The sequence below is a fragment of the Xenopus laevis genome, chromosome 1S (assembly GCF_017654675.1).
Source record: "Xenopus laevis strain J_2021 chromosome 1S, Xenopus_laevis_v10.1, whole genome shotgun sequence".
Taxonomy (NCBI): Eukaryota; Metazoa; Chordata; class Amphibia; order Anura; family Pipidae; genus Xenopus; species Xenopus laevis.
The window spans coordinates 119574352-119598541 of NC_054372.1; the positions used below are offsets into that span (position 1 = coordinate 119574352).

At 37.8% G+C, this 24190-nt stretch overlaps 1 protein-coding gene across 5 annotated transcripts in view; it reads right to left on the reverse strand.

Annotated features, from left to right (window-relative positions):
- Window positions 1-24190, reverse strand: part of apba1.S (amyloid beta (A4) precursor protein-binding, family A, member 1 S homeolog) — an 89609-nt gene that overhangs the window by 45309 nt on the left and 20110 nt on the right. For 2 of the 5 annotated variants that reach the window (XM_018243839.2, XM_018243842.2), the window contains exons 2-3: window positions 21877-22057; window positions 9-1218 (exon numbers count right to left, since the gene is read on the reverse strand). In XM_018243839.2, the coding sequence (XP_018099328.1) occupies window positions 9-1169 (1161 nt within the window). In that variant the 5' untranslated portion in view covers window positions 1170-1218; window positions 21877-22057. Of the gene's footprint in view, window positions 1-8; window positions 1219-9599; window positions 9708-10226; window positions 10289-21876; window positions 22058-24190 lie in introns of those variants that run through there. The other 3 variants (XM_018243840.2, XM_018243841.2, XM_041580147.1) reach the window with 3 other exon arrangements.

The window sequence follows — 24190 nt, forward strand, 5'->3', positions numbered from 1 at the left end:
GTACTTACATCTCCACCTAGTGGCCTTTGGTCATCACAGTCCTTTGTTGGACTAATGTCTTGTCTCATCACCCAGATAGGTTCCTTTGGATCATCAGGAGTGTATGGAGAACGAACTGTCCTTGTCTTTACTTCTTCAATGGCCTCCTTAATGTCCTTAATAGCTAGTGAGATGGCATCTCTCTTCTCCTTACTATACCTCTGTACTATCTCTCCTGTATTTGTAGAGGTTTTGGAACAAGATGACAGATTTCCATTAGTCACATGACTTCCACCTCCCAATTTGGAAGGTTCAACTATGTCCAGATTTTGTTCTGCTTCTGGCATGTCCTCTGCTGCTTTGTCCAGACTTTGAGAACTCATGCTTTGTTTGACCTCTGCCACTATCTGATCAATATCTTCCTCTTGTTCATAACTGTCCATTCTTGGGTAAGGGGCAAATTCTGCCTCTTTCTCAGGGCTGTCGGACTCTCCATCAGACCGCTCGTCGTAATGGTGAAGGCGTGCACCAAGGGCTTCCTTCCGATAATTGTCAGCTTCCTCTCTTTCCTGCTCATAAAGTCTAAGGCCCTCTCTAATATCTAGTTCTGGAGTGTCTACTATTTCCTCATACACATGCTCTTGCAATCCATAATCTGCATAGGGTTCGGCATATTGCTCGTCCTCTCCCCTATGAAATAACCGATTGGTGTAGACATATCCAGAGTAGGCTGCATTTAGAGCTTCCTCCTGATCAAGACCATGGAAGTGCAAGTGATTAGGAAGAGTTCGGTTGTGCAGAGCTTCCCCATGTTCTGCCTCTGCGTTCTCAGTGTACTCTTCAGACTCTGGCCTGTACTGAATAGCATATGCACTCTCATCATCATTCTCCTGGATTCGGTCCACATCATAACCATCTGCCTGTACTGCAATCACGTCTCCCTCAGCTGTATCCGTGTGGTTGTGGAAACCACTCTCTGTGCTTGCAGATCGGGCAAGAGTACCATCTTCCTCTTGTCCTGATTGTCCCTCCTGCTCTTCAGATACCTGCCGAAAGTTTGGCGAAACAAACTGGTGTTGTTCTTCCTCCACTTCTGGGTGCTCAATGTCAGCTTCCACCAACTCATTAATGTCAGCATTGCCAGGCTCATCACTCACCTCTGCTCCTTGTGATCCCTCTAAATGGTTCATGGCTGGTTCAGAGCAGTCAGTCTTATAGTATGAACATCTTTGTTCTGTACTAAAAAAAGAAAAATTTAAATCTGGTTTTAGCAACAAGCAGCCATGGTGTTCATTAGCATTAAAATCTAACAAAACTGAAACTGGGTAAGCGTTCTATAAACATCTTATCTTTTCTCACTGGTCTAGATGTGTCATGAATCCCTGCCAACAAAAACCTGTTTGGACTTCTCAGTCTGTCTGTATTTTAAGTTTAATACCCTAAAGCAAAACAAACCCATTAAAAAGCAGCATTTGCAGAAATCCTCCCAGCATCCTCACTTTTAACTGTCTATTTACTCACATACAATTCCATCACACAGTTCTCTGAACACTGCAGGAAATGTAAATTTAGGAATAGTTATTGAGTGCAGAACAGAATAATAGCAGCAACTACATAATTATGCTAAATCTGCCAGATCTGGAATAGCTTGAAGACATAAAATAATGAAAACAGGTTGGTGCATTATATTGCTTTAACTTTTTAAATTTATTTTAAAGGTTACTCTATAAACAAAGCAATAAAGCGTATTAATTGTAACATTCCACAGCTTGCATTATTCTGGCAATTTTATGGCTTTCATAGTAAGAATAACAATCAACCCAAAGTAATCAAGTTTCAATAATGGTATACAGTAGAACGCCCCTTTTACGTTTTTTCGGGGATCAGTAAAAAATTATGTAAAATCCAGGAAAATGTAAAATCAGGGAAATGTGTTAAAGCAACTTTTTCTTCAAGTACTGAAAGGATATTAGCACAGGAGTTCATTTTACTTTGAAATACAATATTTACTCTGTTAATAACAAGGGTTAAGCACTGCAGTGTTAATGTTACACTGGGGGGGGCATGTGCAAGGCCTCTCTGTAGGTCACAGACACAACCTAAAGCAATAAGTGATTGGTGCTGGACTGTATAAAGGGTAGACTAATTAGAACTGAACGTTTACAGGAAGAACCATGGCAAAATATACATCTGGTTAGTATTTTAAACCTCTGTATTTCACAAATAATAACATCTATAGACGGAAAAAAATAGAGGAAAAAGGGCAGTTTTCGGAACATCAGGATTTTGATGTAAAATCCGGGAAAACATTACTTAAAATCAGAGAAATGCACCCATTGAAATGCAATATAAATTGGTGGGACCACAAATAAAAAATGTTAAATGCCCCTTTTAATACAGCTCAAGACCTTATTTGCCCTTGATGCTGCCGACTGGCATTGCTTGCTACAGCCAAGTTTATAATCTACAAGGACTCCAAGGTCCTTTTCCATAATGGATTTGCCTAGTGCAGTACCATTAAAGGAATAGTTCAGTGTGAAAATAAAACTGTGTAAATAGGCTGTGCAAAATAAAAAAATGTTTCTAATATAGTTAGTTAGCCAAAAATGTAATATATAAAGGTTGGAGTGAACAGATGTCTAATAAAACAGCCAGAATCCAACTTCCTGCTTTTCAGCTCTATAACTCTGACTTAGTCAGCGACTTAAAGGGGGGGCACATGGTACATATCAGTTCAGTGAGTTTGTAATTGATCCTCAGCATTCAGCTCAGATTCAAAAGCAACAGGTATGACCCATGTGGCCCCCCTCAAGTCTCTGATTGGTTACTGCCTGGTAACCAGGGTAACCAGTCAGTGTAAACCAAGAGAGCTGAAAAGCAGGAAGTAGTGTTCTGACTGACATGTTATACATCAAATCACTCCAGCCTTTATACATTACATTTTTGGCTAACTAACTATATTAGAAACATTTTTTATTTTGCACAGCCTATTTACATAGTTTTTATTTTTACACTGAACAATTCCTCTAAGGGTATAAGTGGCTTGGATATTTTTACATCCCAGGTGCACAACATTTATCAACATTGAATCTCATTTGCCACTGCCCAGATTGCCTGTTTGTCAAGATGAAAGAATGGCACATCTTGGATGGAATTAATAGGGCTAGATAGTTGTGTCATCTGCAAACACTGATACATTACTTACAATACCCTCTCCATAGTCATTAATGAACAAGTTAAATAAAAGTGGACCCTGAGGGACCCTACTAAGAACCTTACTCCAAGTAGAGAATGTCCCATTAAAAACCACCCTCTGTACCCGATCCTGTAGCCAGTTTCCTATCCACGTGCAAACAACTTAATTAAGCCCAACAGACCTTAGTTTAGAAAGCAGTCGATTATGGGGCACGGTATCAAACGCTTTGGCAAAATCCAAATAGATCACATCTACTGCCCCCCCACTATCCAGAATCTTACTTACCTCATCGTAAAAAGCAATCAAATTTGTCTGACATGACCTATCCTTCATAAAGCCATGCTGATTGCTTCTCATAATACCATTCACTAGGACAAAATTTTGAGTGTGATCCCTTAGCAAGCCTTCAAATAATTTGCCCACCACAGATGTCAAGCTTACTGGCCTATAATTGCCAGGCTGAGATCGTAATCCCTTTTTAAATATTGGAATAACATCAGCTTTTCTCCAATCCATAGGCACCATACCAGATGAAAGTGAATCTGAGAAAATCAGAAATAGGGGCTGGTCTAAAACTGAACTAAGCTCTCTTAGAAACATAGACCAAATACAATAAATACAGACCAACTGGAAAACATGAGATCGGTTTACCCATGCATTTCACAGAACAGCAATGACAAGAAAAACTCATTTTTAAAACATTGAATATAAGTACATTTATTTGGCTCCTACATTGTGGAGCTCACTCCCCAAAACAAATAATGTTGGGGAGAAAACTGAAAGCCAAACAGGCCGACAATAGCAGAGTGACTGTATCAACAAGCATTTATATATCTGTATATGTTATGAGCTATGAACAAATAACGAGAAGAAAAAAGTTGCTTGTTTCTTTCTCATAATAAAGAACAATGGGGCATGGTAAAGCAATCAAAAGAGCGAGTATAGGTAAATGCAGCTGGCGGCTGAAATGATCAAACAATACAACTACATGAACCGCTCTCTACATTTCTTCATTTCTCCCAAACAAAGAAAAACAAAAAATCTATGTCAATATTTCAGAAAGAACATTTTAGAGCTTAATATCCCTTTCACAGTAGAACATTGTGCCTTAAAGGGCCACTTTGTATATTTTTCTGTAGTACTACACTGTATGTTTTGCAGTACAGGCTATTACAAAACTTAGAAAGGCATCTTTGCTATGTAGTGTTCCATTTACAGAACCCTTTCATGGTATCTTGAAAAGGATTATAACACAATATGATGAGGAATGTTGTTTGAACACTCTGCATGTCAATAACAAAAGCAGGGGCATTAATATAGAAAAGTAGAAAAATTGTCAGAGACATAAAGCTGCACCTAACCACCTGTCAATTTTCTTTACAACACCCATAATAAAAAAAAAATTGAAAGTTGTTAACACTTTAAAATTTGCTATATTTTAATATGAATGTGACCTAAAACATCATCTGATTTTGAAACAAGTCCTAAAAGTAGATGAAGAAAACCTAGTTAAACAAATTTTGAAAAAAATATATTTGGTCATGTGTTTATTGAACAAAAAAAAAAGATCCAATACCATATCTGCCTGTGGCAAAAGTAAGTAAATCCTTAAGATTATCATATAATTTGAAGGTGAAATCAGAGTCTGGTGATTTAAATTAATGGGATGACATTCAGGTGTGAGTAAGAGACCATGTTTTAGTTAAATAATGGGGATCAAGCAAAGCCTGATCACACACATTTGTGGATGTGTATCATGGCTCAAACAAAATAGGAGTCTGAGGACCATACTGCTGGAAAATGTTAAAGATAGTTCAAGACTATCTCTTAAGAGCTTTAGATCAACAGACAGGTTGTGTACAAATTGATGAAAATTGAACACCATTGTTACCCTACCCAGAAGTAGTCAACCATCTATGATAACTCCAATTGCAAGGTGTCTAATAGTCTAAGAGGTTACAAAGGAACCCAGGGTAACTTCTAAACAATTGAAGGCCTGTCTCACATTGGCGAATGTTGATGTTCATGAGAACACTGCAGCAAAATCCATTCCATTCTGGAGAGGGAATACATAATGTTCATTGAGTTGGCAGCCAAGGGTAACAATGCAAAAGTTGCTTTTTTTTGCCTGACAACATTAGTCTCAACCTGGTTAATTAAACCATTCATTTTAAAAAATGTGATTTCAGGATTTTTTTTAAAAAAATTGTAATTTTGTTTTTTTATTACTGTTTAGTGGTAATTCAGGTGGAACCTCTGATATAATGACAGTTTTAGGAGGTAAATTGCTTTCAAAACATTTTTCATTCTGCATCATTACATGTTTTGAGGAAGGATGAGTAATACATCTGAATATGAATGTTATATACAGTAAAATGTCTCCTTTAAGTCAGTGGGAGGCGCAGGAGGTATTAGGGGTGGTCATTTTTTATACAAGCACAGAATCTGTCTTACATTTTTATAATTTAATATAAAACTGAGCACTTCTGCATTTTATATTCTTTAGTTTTTTTTATATTAAGCTTTTATTCTCCTAATATCATGAATGTGTAACTGCAGCACCATCTGCTATTTGGCCCAGGTGAGAGTCAAACAGTATGGCAAAGCCTTAAAAGGCACCTGTTGGCAAAAAATATCACCCCCAACCAAAGATGCAGTCTAATAGAGGCTGCACTCCAGCTAGGGGGTAACATTCATTTTTAAATTGCCCCCCCCACCAGTGCTTGGCCTCTAGGAGCTCACACTCACTGAGCTCACTGATAACAGTATTTCAGCAAAATATGAATCATTGAAGTAGAGACTGGTCTACAGTATCCCTATGTTATTGGATCATTATATAGTTTTTGTAAGCATCTGCCATCACAGATAATGCATTTGAAGCATAATGTCTTCCATAAAAAATTGTTTTTGTATTTTATGGATGTTAAGGAAATCAATTCCATCAAATGAAACACACTAAATAATTCCTGCGGAACAATACTAGATTTATAAAGTTAGATTTAATATCATTTGGCACCAGATTGCTTGGCTCTATCATCTCTCCAGACCAGGATTGGATGATGACAAATTGCTAGATGTACACTTGCAGAATGATTTAGAATTCCAGAAGGGGCACTCACATAGCTGATTGATTCTCATGCCAACATCAGATAGTTGTATGATGGCCCATAAAATACAGGCTATATAGGTTGGCTTCCATGCTACAGACATAAAGTTGGGACTCAAACAATCCTCATGATGTATTTCTACATATTTAAAAAGAAGATGCAAATGCCCTCTACTAGGAAAAATATTTCATATGCTACAAATGCTAGACTTATCAGCCGTTGTGGAAGACTGCTAAATTGCTTACACACAGTGTTATCAGACAGGATAATTTATAGAGGGCGAACAGTAGGAATGTTAGGCCTTTTTGTACAACTCAAGGAAATGATCTGAAATGTAATGCTAGGACCTCACGTAAATAAAGTGACTTTTGCTGAAGTTCTGAGGGCAGTATTGCCTTTGTTCTTCTTTCTCTATTTACAGGATTGAACCCCAAGTAATTGGATAAATAATGTAGGACATCACAGCAAAACAAATCGCTATGCACAAAACATATATTTAATTCAACAGGAACTACTCAGAACAACAGCAGATTTTACAAGTGGACAGTGTAAGATACAACCACATTATTGCTACTGTATAATAATTCCAGAGAAAACCAAGCCTCTTGCAGAGTACACTTATCAACTATCCTGTATTGTTTCAGGACATTATCTGTTTTATGCCTTTTGCATAAACATTTTTTTTTTTTAAATATTTTTATTTGTGTAGTTCTTTGCAGAAATATACCATCACATTACATTCTGTTAATATCAAAATGCATACTCCCGATACATTCACAAAACGGTATATCCCGGCCATGATACAGAACTACATTTTATGTATAAATGCGAAACACCGTTTTCGTTTCAACAATAGTGTCAACAATTTAACATCTTACCACAAATCGAAATACAAAACAAACAGAAAAAAAAAACCAAAAAAAAAAACGGTCATCATAACCTAACTGGTGGAGACCCAGATACCATGGAGTGAGAATGGAAATCAAGTACATATAGAGTGCCTGACTGCCCCGCTATCGCAACCTATCAAATGGCGCCCGAAACTGTACCATTAAACCTATACCTAATCCAGGGTTGCCAAATTTTGTTAATCGTCTGTAACCTGTCCGTAGCCAACCCCGAGAGCCTTTCATTCACATATATCCAATCGACCTTATTTTTAAACATAGTGTAATTGACAGTGGGGCACTTCCAGCATTTCGCTATCGTCTGTCTGGCCGCCAAGAATATGTGATTCAACAATTTACAATGAATTTTCGGGATATTTGGAGGAGGTAGTCCCATTAAGGCTTCGTAAGGGTGCTGCCTTAGATTAATTTGAAAAACCGAAAATATTAGTTGATAGACCCTCCTCCAAAATCTAATAACCCTCGGGCACGACCACCAAATATGCCCCATCGTGCCAGGCATCCTACACCCTCGGAAGCAACGGTTGTTAGAAGTACGGAATATCTTCGCTATTTTAGCAGGCGTTAAGTACCACCTAGTCAAGACTTTATACCCTGCTTCTAAAAGGACCGTGTTAATGGAACTATATTTCAAATTAGACCAGACCCTGAACCATTCCTCCTCCGACAAAGAAGTCCCCAGTTCTTTTTCCCAGTGTTTAATATATCCCAAATTAGTGACCTCCTTGGGTGAAAGCATCCATCTATATAGAATTGACACTGATTTTGGAGGTATGGTTTCCCTTGAACACCATCGTTCAAAGAAGGTTTGGGCGGCTGCGCCCGGTTTTTGCAATAGCCAACGTTCTTTAACCCAATGCAGCAATTGAGAAGCTCGAAAAAGTTCTGAGTCTGGAAGGTCTTGTGATTCTCGTAAGTAAGATATTGAACAAGGGCCCCGAACGGTACATAGGCTAGCCAATCTGGTCAGTTTTCTAGAAGTCCACCAAGTGAAAGACTGGGAAGCGATCCCTGGAGTAAACATAGGGTTATATAAAATCGGGGCTACCGGGAGGTACGGAGAAACCAAAGCGAACTTCTTGGCACACCCATCCCACAGGGAGAGCGTATGTAACAAGCTAGGACTGAGATTCAATGGTCTGCTCTTACGAGGGGCCCACACCAGAGCCTCAGCAGAGTATGGACGTGCCAAGAAGTTCTCGAGTTCCACCCAGAGCGGGGGTAAGTGTTGTACATGAAGTGTTGGGATCTGTGCTAATTGAGAAGCCAAATAGTAAGTATGGAAATTTGGCAAACCCAGGCCTCCATCCAAGGGTCTTCTACAAAGCGTAGAGCCTTTTGCATAAACATTTTTATAAAATAAAAAGGGTATGGGAGAAACTACATATAACACATTGAACTTCAAATATTTTATTATGATATAGGTTATTCTATATCTGTATGTATATTTATTCTCTTGCCCCACATCAAATGTTGCAATTAACATTTCAGTTTAACATGCATGTTATGTTGAAACCAATGAGGGGTCATGTACATCAATAATGCCCTCTAGTGCATGGGGGAATGGCTGCGCTGTGCACCAAGTGGCAGATAAAGAATCCAGTTTCAGATGTACAGAGCAGCATCAAGGAGCACAGACCCTGTTCAAGCTTGCATCCTCTACCTCTCCATCACTTATACATCTAAATGACAGCCTTCCTTGCTGGAAATTAACCCCATGGCCTTGAATATGAAAGAGGCTAAACTTCACCTCCACATAAACTAAAGGTCACCTGAAAAAGCAATCTGAAAGTAGTTGAACTAATATACATTCAGATTCCATCAATTAAATAATTTAATTAAAACTCGAAAAATGGCCTAACAAAATCCAAGACAGATGTATAACTTTGAAGTCCAGGGTGATTACTGATATAGAGATTCTGAACCTGTAGGCTTGTGCTGTAAGTTTAGTACAACTTTAGTATCCTGAAACCCACTATCCAGAAAGCTCCAAATTACAGAATGGCCATCTCCTATACGTTTAGTATCCTGAAACCCACTATCCAGAAAGCTCCAAATTACAGAATGGCCATCTCCTATTTTATCCGGAAAGCCCCAGACCCAGAGCATTCCGGATAACAGGTCCCATACCTGTATATAAAATATAAATTGCTTTGTCCTGACACCAGTGAATGAGCCCATTGTGTGAAGTTGTGCATCACTGTGCACTCTTTTTAATGCGCCCTTGCACATGGCTATGACTCCTGCTGAGGGTTTCTTAATATAATAATATAATTTACTATAAACTATTGGAGGCTAGTATACAGAAAGGATCTGTGCTATGGAAGCTGTGTTTTAAAAGATGAACAAGAAACAGTGTGCATTATTCAAGTCTCTTTCTGAACTGTTTTCTATTTTACATTATATTACCTGTCAGTGTTGATTCTGCCACAGTCATATTGTTGTCAAAATGTTTCTCTGTTTTTCCACCTACAAGTCTGCATCTGTCCCCAGAGTCCTCATGTAGGCAATTGCTTTCTAGTCAAGCAGGAAAAATACATTTTGGGGTTATTTTCTTATAGTAATGTGAGCCTGCGATGCACGAATACATTTTACTGCACCACAGTCAGTGGTTTAATAAGGGATGAAATATAGGTCTCATTTACAGAAAAGGTTGTAATGTTGTACTGTAAATATATACAGCAGATTGCCATAAGAGAGGCCATTATGGTTGGAAGGGTTGCTCTGTAATAAAGCTTCAGTTGTATAATATAATAAAGTTGAACTGGATTCACTCACATGATGCAATTAAGGGCTCTAATATCCAGAATATTGGGACGCTGGACTTTATGGATTAATGGAGGAATGTAATATGTTTAGTCTGCAATGTTCACAAAGACTATTGAAAGTGTTAGCAACCATGTTTGCGACTTCCTTGCAAGGTTTGCAACCAAATGGCTTTTCTGAACATTCGCAGTATATGTAATAAAATTTCACACAAATCGCATTCTGCAACTAAATTTTTTACAAAAGTCCAGAGCAGATGTTAACGCTAACCTTTGCATAGCGATGTCTCTCTTCCTTCCATCGCAGACATTTACACCATTCGCTGCATCCGTAAAGCCACCAGCATTGTGGCTGATCCAACACACCCCTCTCACTCACTGTTCACACTCCTGCCATCTGGAAAAAGGTACCGAAGCATTAGGGCCCTCACTACCAGAGTGGAACAGTTTCTTCCCCCAAGCCATAAGGCTCCTGAATATTCAGGGACTGGACCGGTCTCTCTCACACTCCATCTGACCTTATTGTATAAATAAATAGCCACTGGATACAATTGTTCTCTATGAGCACATCTGCACTTTATCATGTTCTTGCTACTATCATATCACAATGATACACCCGTCATGTCTGACGTTTAGCATTATTTACTTTACATATTACATCTGCTGAGTGTGCACTGTCTTGTCCTGTCTCTGCACTATGCTGACCCATCTTGCAGGAGTTGCATATTTTTGCACCTGCACTTTTTGTCTGTTGTCCTGTACATCTATGTTTTGAATAGTACCATGGTCCTAGAGGAACGTTCTTTTGTTTAACTGTGTACTGTACAAAGGTATATGGATGAAATGACAAACTCACTCTTAACTCTTATTAGTCAGCAAATTATTTTACATTGTGAGCAAGGCTAAACATTCATAAAAATTAGATTTTAAACATAAAATTTGATTTTTAATTACATTCCCCCTAAAGAGTTTTAATAATGTTGAGCATCACTCCTAAAAGTGCACCTGTTGGCCTAACACATTTTCCCCAACCAATGGTGTGGGCTAATAGGTTGGGGATAACCGTAGCAAATGCTGCAACTTGCTCATTATGTGCATGCGTGTGACGTCAGAAGTGCTCTTCAATACATGGACGATTGCACCAGGAGCTCCCTCTCCGTGCGAGTGGCAGGTAGGCCAATTTAAAAAAAATTAGCCCCAACTGGAGTGTAGACTCTATTGGGCAGCACCTTTGGTTGTGGATAATATCCCCCAACAGATGCCCTTTAAGGCTACTAAAACATATGTTGCCACCAATATAAATTTATTCTAGCTGGTAAACATGAAGAATAATTAATCACAGATAAAATGAGTCAGAAATGAATACATTTTAACTAAATAGGATACTGTGGGCATTTCCATATTTTAAAGTTTTTGGGCAATGCGCTTCTAAAAACAATAGATCCCATAACAGTCTATGATGCAATCTGTCCATTTCACACTCAATTTACAATTTAATAAACAGGACCAATTTGATCATACTCGTTTGGGGACTGGCATGAGTGAATTACACTACTTTGATAATAATCTATATGACATTGCTGTCAAAGATTTACAATTCAGTAGACCAGAGATCTTGAGCATGCTGGGGACCAAAAAAAAATCTCTTAGAAGACCACAAGCTTACTGCGGGCCTCCAGCTGTACATCCCAAACTTGAAGAATATCCAGTCAGATCAAAGCATGGGTGTGTTACATAGGCTAATATTAGGTGGTAGAGAAATGAAAGCACCAATGAGTACTTCCAATCTATTAGGTTTGATGTGAGCTAAAATGTTCATGAGCAGCAGTCTTTAAAGAAACAGTAACATCAAAAATATGATGTGAAGTGTTGTAAAGTAATAAAAATATAATGCAGTGTTTCTCTGCACTAGTAAAACTGCTGTGTTAGCTTCAGAAAAGGTACTATTATTTATATAAACATATAAACAAACTGCTGTGTAGCCATGGGGGCAGCCATTCAAAGAAGAAAAGGATCAGGTTACATAGCAGATAAGCTCTATATAATATAATGGTGTTATCTGTCATTCACTATTTAACCTGCTGTGCGATTAAGCCCTTTTTCAACTTCTGCGATTGCTACACAGAAGCTTGTTTATATGAACTATAGCAAACAGATCAGTTTTACTAGTGCAGGTATCATCTGGATCAAGTACATAAAAATTAACCTGAAAGGGTTGTAGCACAATCAGAAGCCATGTGCTCTCCTCTGTCTTGTTTTATTACACAGTGATGGGCAAAGACCACAAATAATGCAAGTGGGTCAGTAAACCCATGGGAAACGGTAAACCTGAAGAGTTGCTAATCAAGTGCAGTGAAAAATAAATATCTTAAAGGGTTTGGTTTAAAAACACAATAACCCATAAACAAAAACTTGTTAAATTGTTTAAATTGCTATTTTTGTTGATATTTATTCAAATCCTTTATGTCCTTCAAATCAACAGCCGGCCAAGATGTTTTGGACACCTTAGAAGGATGCCCCCAGGAGACTTACCAGCTGTCATTCTATCTACAGACAGTATCTCTAAGACTGACAGGCGAAAGATAAAGAAAGCAAAACTTAATGTGTATCAAAAGCCAAGGAATAATGTAAATAGAAACACATTGATAAAAGAGTGCAAATACGTTTTTATAATTTTTTAAAAATTTAACCAACTACAACTTTTAACAAGGTTGGGCAAGAAGACCAAACCCTGCATATAAGACAGCTGGAGATCACCAGAAATATCAGAAACATATTTTTAAGTACCATTCTGCTGTATAGATAATCACCAAGAGATATTCCAAAATGTCATCAATTAATTAATCCCCAGCTGTCCCCTCCAATACCCAATACCAGCAGTCGTGCACCTAGTACCTTACCGGGGCTTTATCTTGTCTCAGTCTTGTTACAGATGGCACTCAGTTAAAGGGGTGGTTCACCTTCAAACAACTAGTTGTTTTCAGATAAATCACCAGAAATAATGACTTTTTCAAATGACTTTCTATTTTCTATGTGTGACTGTTTTTCTAATATTGACATGTTGAGTGTCTTTTTTACCTTCTGAAGCAGCCCAGGGGAGGGGGGTCGCTGATCCTGTAAACAGTTCTAAATGGATAAATTTAGTCGATACATTTCTTTTTTTTGTCCCTGCTGAGCATAGAATCTCTGGCTTTCATTACAGGCAGCTGTTGGAATTGATACAATAGTTGCTAATACTCCAGAGATGCTGCTGAGAAATGTATCAACTAAATGTTGCAAAACTGTAACAGTTTAGAGTCTGCACCTGAATTACTGTGCGGAGTCAGGGACATTCAACTTTAAACTTAGATTTTGGAAAAACAGTGAACAACCCTTTTAAATACTAGGCAATTTGTGACAGATTTCACCTGTATTCCCCTGCATCTTTTGATAGGGTGATAAACCATCATTCTCCAAAACAGCTAAAATATGTGTATTTGTTTCTTTATTTACACCTGATATTATTATGTTACTATGATATGGGCAGTTAGTGTTGAGATATATTTATTTGTTGTCTTATATACAAAATGTTAAGTACCTTACTTGTAGGGTTATTAATACATGTTTCTGAAAAAGCATTAGAACATGCTTACACAATCCATTACATATTTTAAGATATATCAGCCTGAAACATACAACAGCTATGCCATGGCAAAGCATTCTCTTATGTGCTACTTACAACTAAAAAAAAGTGTATTATACAAGATGCATTTTTTATTTAACCACGTGGTTTGCAGGCAAACTAATATTAATCAGCCATGAAGTAGGTTTACTTATGTCCAACTTCTAAAATGTCTTAGTATCTCTCTCCAAATAGCTAAAGTTTAAAAAAAAAGCATGACTAGAAATTTTAAATTTTATATTTTTATTAGCCAAAGTTTTAAAAGCACTATTTCAGATCCAAGCCCTCAAAGTCATTCACAGAAGCTTTCCATTTTTGATCTTGGTTGGCCATCTTTTGGTGATCAGCAGGCTTCACATGTTGGGGAGCTACTATCACTAATAGATGCTAAGTTAAGGTGAAAAGATAAAGTCTTTAAAAAAAGAACGAAAGCCTAGTGGCAACCCCAGGCCTCCTCCAAAGGTCTCCATCTGCCTTTCCAATGTGCACCAACCGGGTGCAAGGGTTGGGGCAGATGGGCAGATTCGGAGAGATTTAGTCGCCTGGCGACTAATCACCTCTTCTGCTGGGCGAACTGCCTTCCGTCTGCTTGAATAAAGAATCGCCTGAGCTAATGCACTCGCAGCACTTCGATTTCCGAAGTTGCCTAACGAGAAAACTTTGGGTGACTACGGGAATCGAAGAGCTGCGAGTGCATTAGCACAGGCGATTCTTCATTCAAGCAGGCGGAAGGCCGACGGAAGGCAGTTCGGGGAGTTTGTCGCCCCGCAGAAGAGGCGACTAAATGTCCCCGAATCTGCCCGTCTGCCCCAACCCTTATCTTTTGTTGCTTTAGACGCCCTGTAAACTCATAACATGAGCATGCACAGTTGAAGTCAATCCAGGCGATTTAATCCAATCGATTAAACTGTTAATGCTCTGGGTCAACAGCTGCAAAGTAGAGGACCCCAGGCAGTGCAAGATGGCACCCAACTGCACTACTCACTAAATTAAGTCTGTTGTGCAGTAGCTGGAGCCACATGTAAATCGGCAGTGGCTAGAGCAAACAAATTGTTACGTTAAAGCTTTATGTAAGAAATTTAATTAATTAATTATTCTAGGGTGGAAACTTCAATAAAACCAGAGTAAATAAACAAGTAGTGACAGTAAGAAAATCTTTATGGCTCAAACAGTGGATGGCGAATATTCCCTTAATGTCTAACCTCTGTTCTCTAGTTTATGAAGAGGATTTGTTTTTTGGATCTAAGTTAGACAACATTATCCCAAAGGATTCTGAAGGATAATCTGTTTTCCTGCCTTAAGACATAAAGTGACTTCCATGTCTGTTTAAATTTCTTTTAAAAGAAGAATAGAAAAAACTCTCCACAGAATTGGAGAAACAGGAGTCATTTAAGTGATTTGTTTTACAAAGTCGCCCGTAGTTTCCTTGTGAGGCAACGTCGGGCGACTTCGTAAAACGAAGCGCCACCCCATAGTAGCCTTGTCTGCCACCACCCTCAACATTAACTATTTAGTTCCCATGCTGCTGAATGGTCAGTGAAAATTTAAGTTTTTGAAAGCATGTTTTGAAAAGAACCTCAAAGATACTTTTAACCGCAGTTTTTTGGGCCCTGTGTTTTATATCACTGAAAAGACCGAGACCTAAATCTAAAATTTCCCATTTGGAATTAACCCAGTATATGACAGTATATGCATATGAAAGAATGGATGTACAGTCAAAAGAGTTTATTACGGACAACTGCCTTTTAGTGATGGGCGAATTTATTCGCCAGGCGTGAATTCGCGGCGAATTTGCGCGATTCGCGCCGAGCGAATAAATTCGCAAAACGCCCGCGAAAATTCGCGCTAAAAATTTGCCGGCGTCAAAAAATGTTTTTTTTCAAAAAACGGACGCCGGCGTCGGAAAAACGGGCGCCGGCGTCAAAAACGGGCACCGGCGTCAAAAACGAGACGCCGGCGCCGTTTCGCGAATTTTTCGCCATTTCGCGAATTTCGCGAATTTTTCGCAGAAGCGAAACGGCGCAAATTCGCCCATCACTACTGCCTTTTTGTCCACATGACGAGAAGACTGACAAATCCAAACATCACTTGCTTAGATTACAAAACAATTTTAATTCTAAAGTAGTATACGACTCTCTTGAAAGTCCAGCTTTCTATTTTGTCAGAGAAAGACACAAGCTACAAGCAATTAGGTGTGCATAAATATATCTGGAAGGACTTAATTCTGTCAAAACCTGGATAATCTTCTAATAATTCCAGAATCATTAAAAGGGAGTGCCGCATAGAAAAAATCTTGTATTGTGGAAGTTACCAGGGCAGTAAAATGCCATTTGTCGTATTCTACAAGGACTATAGAAGTGTCATAAGAAGGCTAAGACTTCTCCTTAGGAGCTGTGAAGGGAAGCAGTATAGTTGCCTTTTAAAATCTTTATTACATTTTAGGAGACTGGATTTTTTTCTCCAAGCCAAAACTCATTTGAGTAGTCCGTTATTAAGATTGCAGTCTTATTATATAAACAAACATGTTTAAATTCTTCCAGTGTCTTATGGCGGCTTAAGCTGGCCATCGTACGAAAGTTATGTCCGACCAAGCAGTCTCCCTCTGAAAATCTTATGATTGGCAATACATGCAGAGATATTACCCGCAGCCGACAGAAATCTTTTAACCTGTCCGATCGACCAAACGACTGATCTCGGCTGGACAAAAATGTCGGGACTCTCCACACACGGTCTGAAAATCGTACGAATCCTCGATTCTTACGATCAGACCTTTGCGTCTATGGCCAGCTTAAAGGAATTATTCAGTGTAAAACTAAAAACTGGGTAAATAGATAGGCTGTGCAAAATAAATAATGTTTCTAATACAGTTAGTTAGGCAAAAAGGTAACATATAAAGGCTGGAGTGACTGGATGTCTAACATAATAGCCAGAACACTACTTCCTGCTTTTCAGCTCTCTTGGTTTTACACTGGTTACCCTGGCTACCAGAGACTTGAGGGGAGGCCACATGGGTCATATCTGTTGCTTTTGAATCTGAGCTGAATGCTGAGGATCAATTGCAAACTTACTGAACAGAAATGTACCATGTGGGCCCCTTTCAAGTCACTGACTAGCTCAGAGTTAGAGAGCTGAAAAGCAGTAGTGTTCTGGCTATTATGTTTGTTACACATCCAGTCACTCCAGCCTTTATACATTACATTTTTGCCTAACTAACTATATTAGTAACAGGTTTTATTTTGCACAGCCTATCTATTTATACCGTTTTTATTTTCACACTGAACTGCTCCTTTAAAAGGAGCTAAGTCCCCTTGGTGCCTACTGCCATTTGAAGGAACAAAAAAAAACAAAAAAAAAAAACACTTTTGTATTTTTTTTTCTAGACTGTATCAGTGAAGTGAACACACATTTTCACTGCCCTTTTTACTATACATAGTAATCGGATGGTGGAAGGAGGAAGGTTAATTTGCTGTACTATCACAAATAAGGCGTGGTTAATTATTTGGTGGTCACTAACATATTAAGGTGCAATTAAATAATTTCATATGATTTTCAGTACATTTAGTTCAGTAGTATACTGGGTGGAAGATCCCAACCTGTCTCTTTGTACCATGGATATCATGGACCACTTATGGTAGTAATAAGAGAATTCAGGTTCTAGGGAACAAATAAATTAAATAATTTTTGACACTGATAATAACTGGGCAAATTCACCTTTTTTCACCAGACATCTTTTTCTGTTACACGTCTTATGACCTCTGCCCTTCCATCTTCTTATACATAGACAATTATCTTAAACATGATGGTCAATTCAAACTAACAGATCCCAGTTAAAAATGAAGTGCCACGGAGTATCAAGCAGTGGTTTTTACTAAGTAAAAGGACAAAACATAATGCTAAGTGGTAAACGCTTTCAAGGCAAATGCTTACAGAATTATTGGGGTGGAAGTGTGTTAATGTGACAGGCATTACCTGTAGCAGTCATACTAAAATTAGCCTCAAACCATTTACATTAGGTTTTCTGTTCAATGAACCTATTTAAATGTTTTGTCCCCAGTATTACATGGAAATATGAAGAAGGAAATCTATCTTGTTTACAAGCAGCGTTTATTTTACATTTAATATTTCCAAAAAAAAGATATTTTAAGGAGTTAAGAAGGAATGGCTGAAATGCAATGCATGAAGAGTGCTTACTGTGAATTTATTATATTTGCATTAAAGTTACAAGAAAACAAAAAGCGAAAGAAAAGAGAATAGAATCAATTTGTTTTCCTGTCTCAGTTGACTGTAGACTGATAAGTAGACTGTCGGAGAGTGTCAGACTCCTTCCACCCTAGCTAGCCGTAAGAGTTGCCAGCATCCACCTTTATCCGTTTTCATTTTCCTATTTGTCTTGCATACTGCATTAACTGAATTTGACAAACATTGTTACTACATAAGGACAGATATCTAGGAGCCACATACACTAGCAGAGTGTGCATGCATAAGAAGCCTAAACTAGAAAGTGCATCATGGATGTAGTCTGAAACTACATGACTCAATACCAGTCACATAGCTACTGAGCCCAGTACAAACCCCACCCTCCCACCACCAAAAAACAAACAAAAAAACCACCTAGAGCTCATGTATGGGGTTCACCTGATGGACTGCCTAATTGATATCTGGTCCAGAAGGAACCAGATATCTGTCGGTAACTTAGAAAATCCTGCATTGATGGTTGATGCAGTTCTCCCATAGTGGGTCTCAATGTCCCCTTTATAATACAATCATTGGCATGAAGGTCAAACTATAAGTTCTTCCTAATCTGTACTGGCACGTTGGTGACCAAATAGCCACTTATCTGGCGACCTTGAGTCTTGTTTTCTCTACTGCTTTGCAATACATTAGTTCTACTTGGAGCCTAAGAACAATGTCTGGTATAATCTCCAAATATATAATTATACCAATAAACTGATAATAAAAAGTATTTTCCTTTCATTGTGTATTAATTAGAAAGGAAATAATGAATGGAAACGCTTAATGAATGCTCAGAACATTTATCTATTTTTCTGAAAGCAGTCCAAGGATGTCTAGAGTAAGTAGGTACAGAAAAGTTGGCTGTTTCGGCAGAACCATGTTCCTTTGATATGGATAGATGGGCCACAAGCTAACAGAATCACTGTTAGAACATGTTCTTTTTTTTAAAGGGCAAGTCAACCCCAAAATAAAAATTTGTCTGATAAAAGAAAGCATAATTCTAAGCAACTTTCCAATATACATGCATATTCGGCCGGGTAGAAGGATTTGGTTGAATCCGAATCCTGCTGAAAAAGGCCAAATAGCTAGAGTAAACTTTCCATTTTTGTTTTTTTCAAGAGTCTCAACATTCTCAATACAGGCTGTCTCAGTCTGCTGGTAACAAAGTCTTGGTAATACAAGCTCTCTAAAGCAACAAATGTAATGCTTAAAGGGGTTGTTCACCTGCAAAAACTTTTTTCAGTTAAGCTGGTTTCAGATAGATCACCAGGAATAGAAACTTGTGCCAATTACTTTGTATTTTCTATGTGTGACCGTTTTTCTAATACTGAAGTGTAAAGTTTCATTTTTTACTTTCTAAAGCAGGATCTGAGGGGGGGGGGTCATTGACTCTTTTACTGTTCTAAATGGACACATTTAGAGGCACATTTATCAAGGGTCGAATTTCGAATTCATGTGAGTTTTTTAAAAAATCCCATAACCAATCCAAATTTATTAATAAAATATAATTTGTTTCAACTCGGATGAATTGAAACGACCCGAGAACTTGAATCGAATTTAAATCAAACTTGATTCGAGTTTTTTCCTCCAGATAAAACTTGATCAGGAAGGCTGCAAACATCTCCAAATTGATCCCTGGATATCTCCCATTGATTTAAACCAAGTCGTCAGGTTCTAGGTGGCGAATAGTTTAATTCTTAAAGGGCCAGAGTATGATAAATCTCGAAAATCAAATACAAATTTTAAAAAAAAATCTAATTGAATTTGGATTTCTCCCTAGTCGAATTTGACAGTTTTGACCATAAAATTTTTTTTAAAATTCAAATTTTCAATTTGACCCATAATAAATCTGCCACTTAGTTGATACGTTTATTATCTTGGTCCCTACTAAGCAGAAACCTTGAGTTTCATTAAAGGCAGCTGTTAGAATTGATACAACAGTTGCTAATATTTCAAAGATACTGCTGAGAAATGTATCAACTAAATGTATCAGCTAAATGTATAAACTAAATGTAGCAAATTGTAACAGTTCAGATGCTTCTGGATCACTGAGCTGCCAGAATGAAACACTAGAGACAGGAACATTAAATTTTAAACTTAAATTTTGAGAAAACAATAAAAAATAAGAGATGGAAAGCAATTGAAAAAAGTTGTTATTTATAGTGAACGATCTGAAAACAACTGAACTGACATCAGTGTTTGGAAGGTAAACAACCCCTTTAAGATAAAGCTTTCGCTAATTAAACTCCCTGATGGCAGCCAAAAAGAATATAGCTTTCTTTTGTGCCCCTGTTAGGGTAAGGTCACACTGGGACTTTGTTTTCCGAAGTTGCCTAACAAGGAAACTTCAGGCATCTTCGGAAAAGGAATCGCTGCGAGTGCCATGCCGCAGGCGATTTTTCATTCTAGCAGGTGGAAGACAGGGGGAAGCAGTTTGGGGAGATTAGTCACCCCAAAGAAAAGGCAATTAGTCGCTGGGTGACAATCTCCCCGAATCTCCCAGTGTGACCGTACCCTTATAATTCAAAGCACAACCATACCAATTGAAAATAATATAGCTATACTATAGGATACTGCAAGCATAATGTAATTTAAAGCAATGGTGCATTGTTTAGAGCAAAGCCTTGAAAAAAACAGCAGTGATGTATTCTGCCACTGCATACAAAGTACCTTTACCAACTTTAGATATTCCATTGCAATAAACTGACAGAAATTATGCTAAATTTTGCTCTGTCTGTATAACCATGTCAGAAATTTATAGACATGGCAGAAATTGTACCCTTAGGCTGCTATCATCTGACAAGCATTATCAAGTGAGCCAAATCCAACCATGTGCCAGACACTGGGTTAATGCATTTATAGAGAATGGTCACAGAATTAACACTGTAGTGGATGTTAATTAAATATTTTACAAAATTAGGATCCTGTTTCTTATATCTATTAGGTATAAAAATAAATGATGATGATGATGAGGTATGGACTGATCTAAGATTCATCCTAATTCCAGCAGGACTTTTGCAGGATTTGAATTTGTCTGAATAAGAGAATATGCAAAGTTTTGACTTTTCTCAAATCTGAAAATGCACATTATAGGGCCTAATTAATAAACCTCAGATTTTTCTGGTTGAGTTTTTAAAGGGCAAAAACTCGAATCTTTAGAGGAAAAAAAAAAACTAGAATTTTTATTATGCTCTAAAACTGCTGAAAATGAGAATCCGAAAATACTCCAGGTAAAACCTGTCAAAATCATGATTGGAAGATGGTTCCTTTAACAATTGGAACATGTTTTTTAACTTCAGGATTCTCAATAGTTTCAGGCTGTTTGCACTGGTTTTCATTTTATAATACGATAAATTTTACTTGTCACGGTGACAACCCGAAAAAGTCGTACAATTCCAGCGTCAAATCAAAACGTTGCACGACTGTAATTTGTCGAACCATGTATTTTGAAGAATAATTATTCGTAAATTAAGGGGATTCAGGTTTGGGAGTTTAGTTGATTTTTTTTTTATAACAGAGTAAGAAAAAGTCAAGTTTTTGAAAATCGGCCTCTAAGGTTCCAGTTTGGTACAGGAGATCATTGCTCTCATAATGTAGTCTGTAGTTGCATATACAAAAAGAATCTAAAGCAATGAATAGAAAACACAGCAGATGCAAGCTGAATGCAAAATATTTTGTTCCATGGTGTCCTTAATTGCAAATGCACAGATAAAGAGCATTGTGATGCCTCCACTGACTTTCACTGACTTCAGTGGGAAACACGCAGAAAGAAAGGTATACGGTAAGTCCTTTTCAGCCGGAGAATGCTAACCAGAGCATTTTGGGCTTAAAAGTGCTCGGTCCCCTGCTTTCACATGCCCTATAAATGGCCCTATAACACATATTCTCAAATGACTTTAGCAAAAGATACTAAGCATAAAGATATACCTAATATAAATATATAATGTAACACAAGCAATGTAGTAAATGTAATGTAATGTAGTAAACTTGAGTACAGATTAAAAATACATGTCTTCAGTTTACTTACGTTTTTAAAATTGTCCGAGCAATCAGCCATTTATTTGTCTGAAATTGTAGCCAGTGAAAGGAGCCTGAGAGACTGAATCAACTGAATGACCTCCTTCTCCTGCATAGCTGAATTACGACCATTGAAAGACATCCCTAAAATGATTCACGTCTGCATTCAGCATGATGGCTGGCAAGGGAATCTGCAAATTAGAGAATCAAAAGTTCAGAGAGGATATTTTAACACACATATTGCTGGTTTGGCTCAATATTGCTTTTCCTCTTTAGGAGAAATAAAGTCATGGTGTGTACAAATTGGGAAGCACTTATATATGTTTAGTTTTATTCTATCCTGACATTGCTTATAAGCAGAGCTAAGAACAGAAAACTATGATCTCACTATTTATTGCTTTTACCCACAATCAGTAGTTCAGTACTAGCAACCAGGAACACATAGATGGTCCATATGTGTACAAATAATATTGTAGAATTTGTACAATTATTGGTAAATGTGTAATGGCCTTTCAGTTCTGACCAATATCCATGTACTACGTCAGGAATAAGGCAGGTTTGAAAATTGTTTCTACCCATCAGGTCAGTTCATATAGCATGCTTTCTGGACAACAGATTACCTGATAATATAGATGCTATACATGTACCACAATTAATCAGCAGGAGTATGGCTGACAAAATATTACATTTCGTTAGACTGCATTTTAATGCACTGTACAGGTATGGGATCCGTTATCCGGAAACTTCTTATCCAGAAATCTCCTAATTACGTAAAGGTCGTCTCCCATAGAGAGTTCACGGGCGACATCTTCTTCTTTTTGGAAATCTTCGGAATAAGACCGGCATGTGCAGTTGGAGCAATTTTCTGCTTCGCGACATCTGCGGATGTGCCGAAACTCCCGAAAACTGAAGCGCCAGTCTCATTAGGAAGATTACCAAAGCGGCTGAAGATGGCGCCCGTGAACGCCAATGCCTGTATCTGCACTGAGGGGTAAGTAAAACATTAGGGGCATTTGTCCGGGGTAACACTTAGGCTGGGGGGAGGAGGGTCTATGTAGGGTAGGGTTTTTTTAACTTTAGGGTTGCATTCTCCTTTAAAGGTATGAAGATCCAAATTAAACAAATTTGTTATCCAGAAAACCCCAGGCCCTGGATAACCGGTCCCATACCTGTACTATGATACAGTGATATAGTGGTTCTCCAAAAGTGGACTTGCTATTTTTATATATAGAAATATTTTCCTGTTGATAAAATGTATCACATTTTGCCACTATTGTTCTCAGAGTCATGTAAATATTACTGCGCCACATTCAATCTACTTGTTCAATGTGTTTATACAATTACAAACAAATATATATAGCACACTGTCACACAACAAATAATAGATTTTTTTGAGGTGGATTTAATGCCCGTCTCTGGATAAAAACACATTTATATTAAGTTTGGGGTAAAGCATTCTCATATTTCAGCCATATTTACTAATAGGTTATTATGTTTAGTTAGGGTTCATACTATTTTTTCAACACATTTTTTTTAATATTGTTGTGTAACATCACTAACGAGTGGGAGCAGGCACAGTTTCTATAAATGAGCAAGAGACCTTGAGTTAAATGCTATAAGCAGGCTAGCAACTTCAAGAGTGACCTTCAACTGCAAAGGTCCCATTATGACCCTGTCTACAGTTCGTATATAACATCACAGACCTCCTCAAAGTGACCTGCAACAAAGCTGAAGGAGTGTTGCTATGGGAGCAGAATGGATAGTTTCTCTTTAAATATACAATAAACCTTTTTTATTGTCTTCTATCACATTTATTGTTAAACACAATCAGTCATGTGCACAACCATATTGCACAACTTGTGGCATACAAAAAAATCATGACAGGAAGTAATAATAGTTTACAATCTACTTTTTTGCTTATTCTTTTTCTGCCTTAGGCTAATGGTATACAATAAAATTTTAGATTCCTAATGTAAATTTTAGGTGATTAACAGCATAATGGTAAGCCTGATGCAAGGCTTCCCCTTGCTTCTACAGCATGTGTTATTAAATCTATTGTATTTACCCTGATTTATATCATAATCATTCTTATCAACCCACAAGGTCAGTCTTGCATAGGTTCCATTGCTTAGGTGATATCACTGTAAGAAAGGGGGGGTGCTTGAGTCCATACCTCTTCCAGTCACTTTAAAGGTTGTTTTGGACATTGTAACATTAGGCTTGATAAAGGAACTTGTAGGCCCAAAGTTTGCCTTATTTTGTGTGTGTTTGGGCTGAATAAATCTGTTTTGCACCACTACAACTCACATAGTATGCTGTTGGTA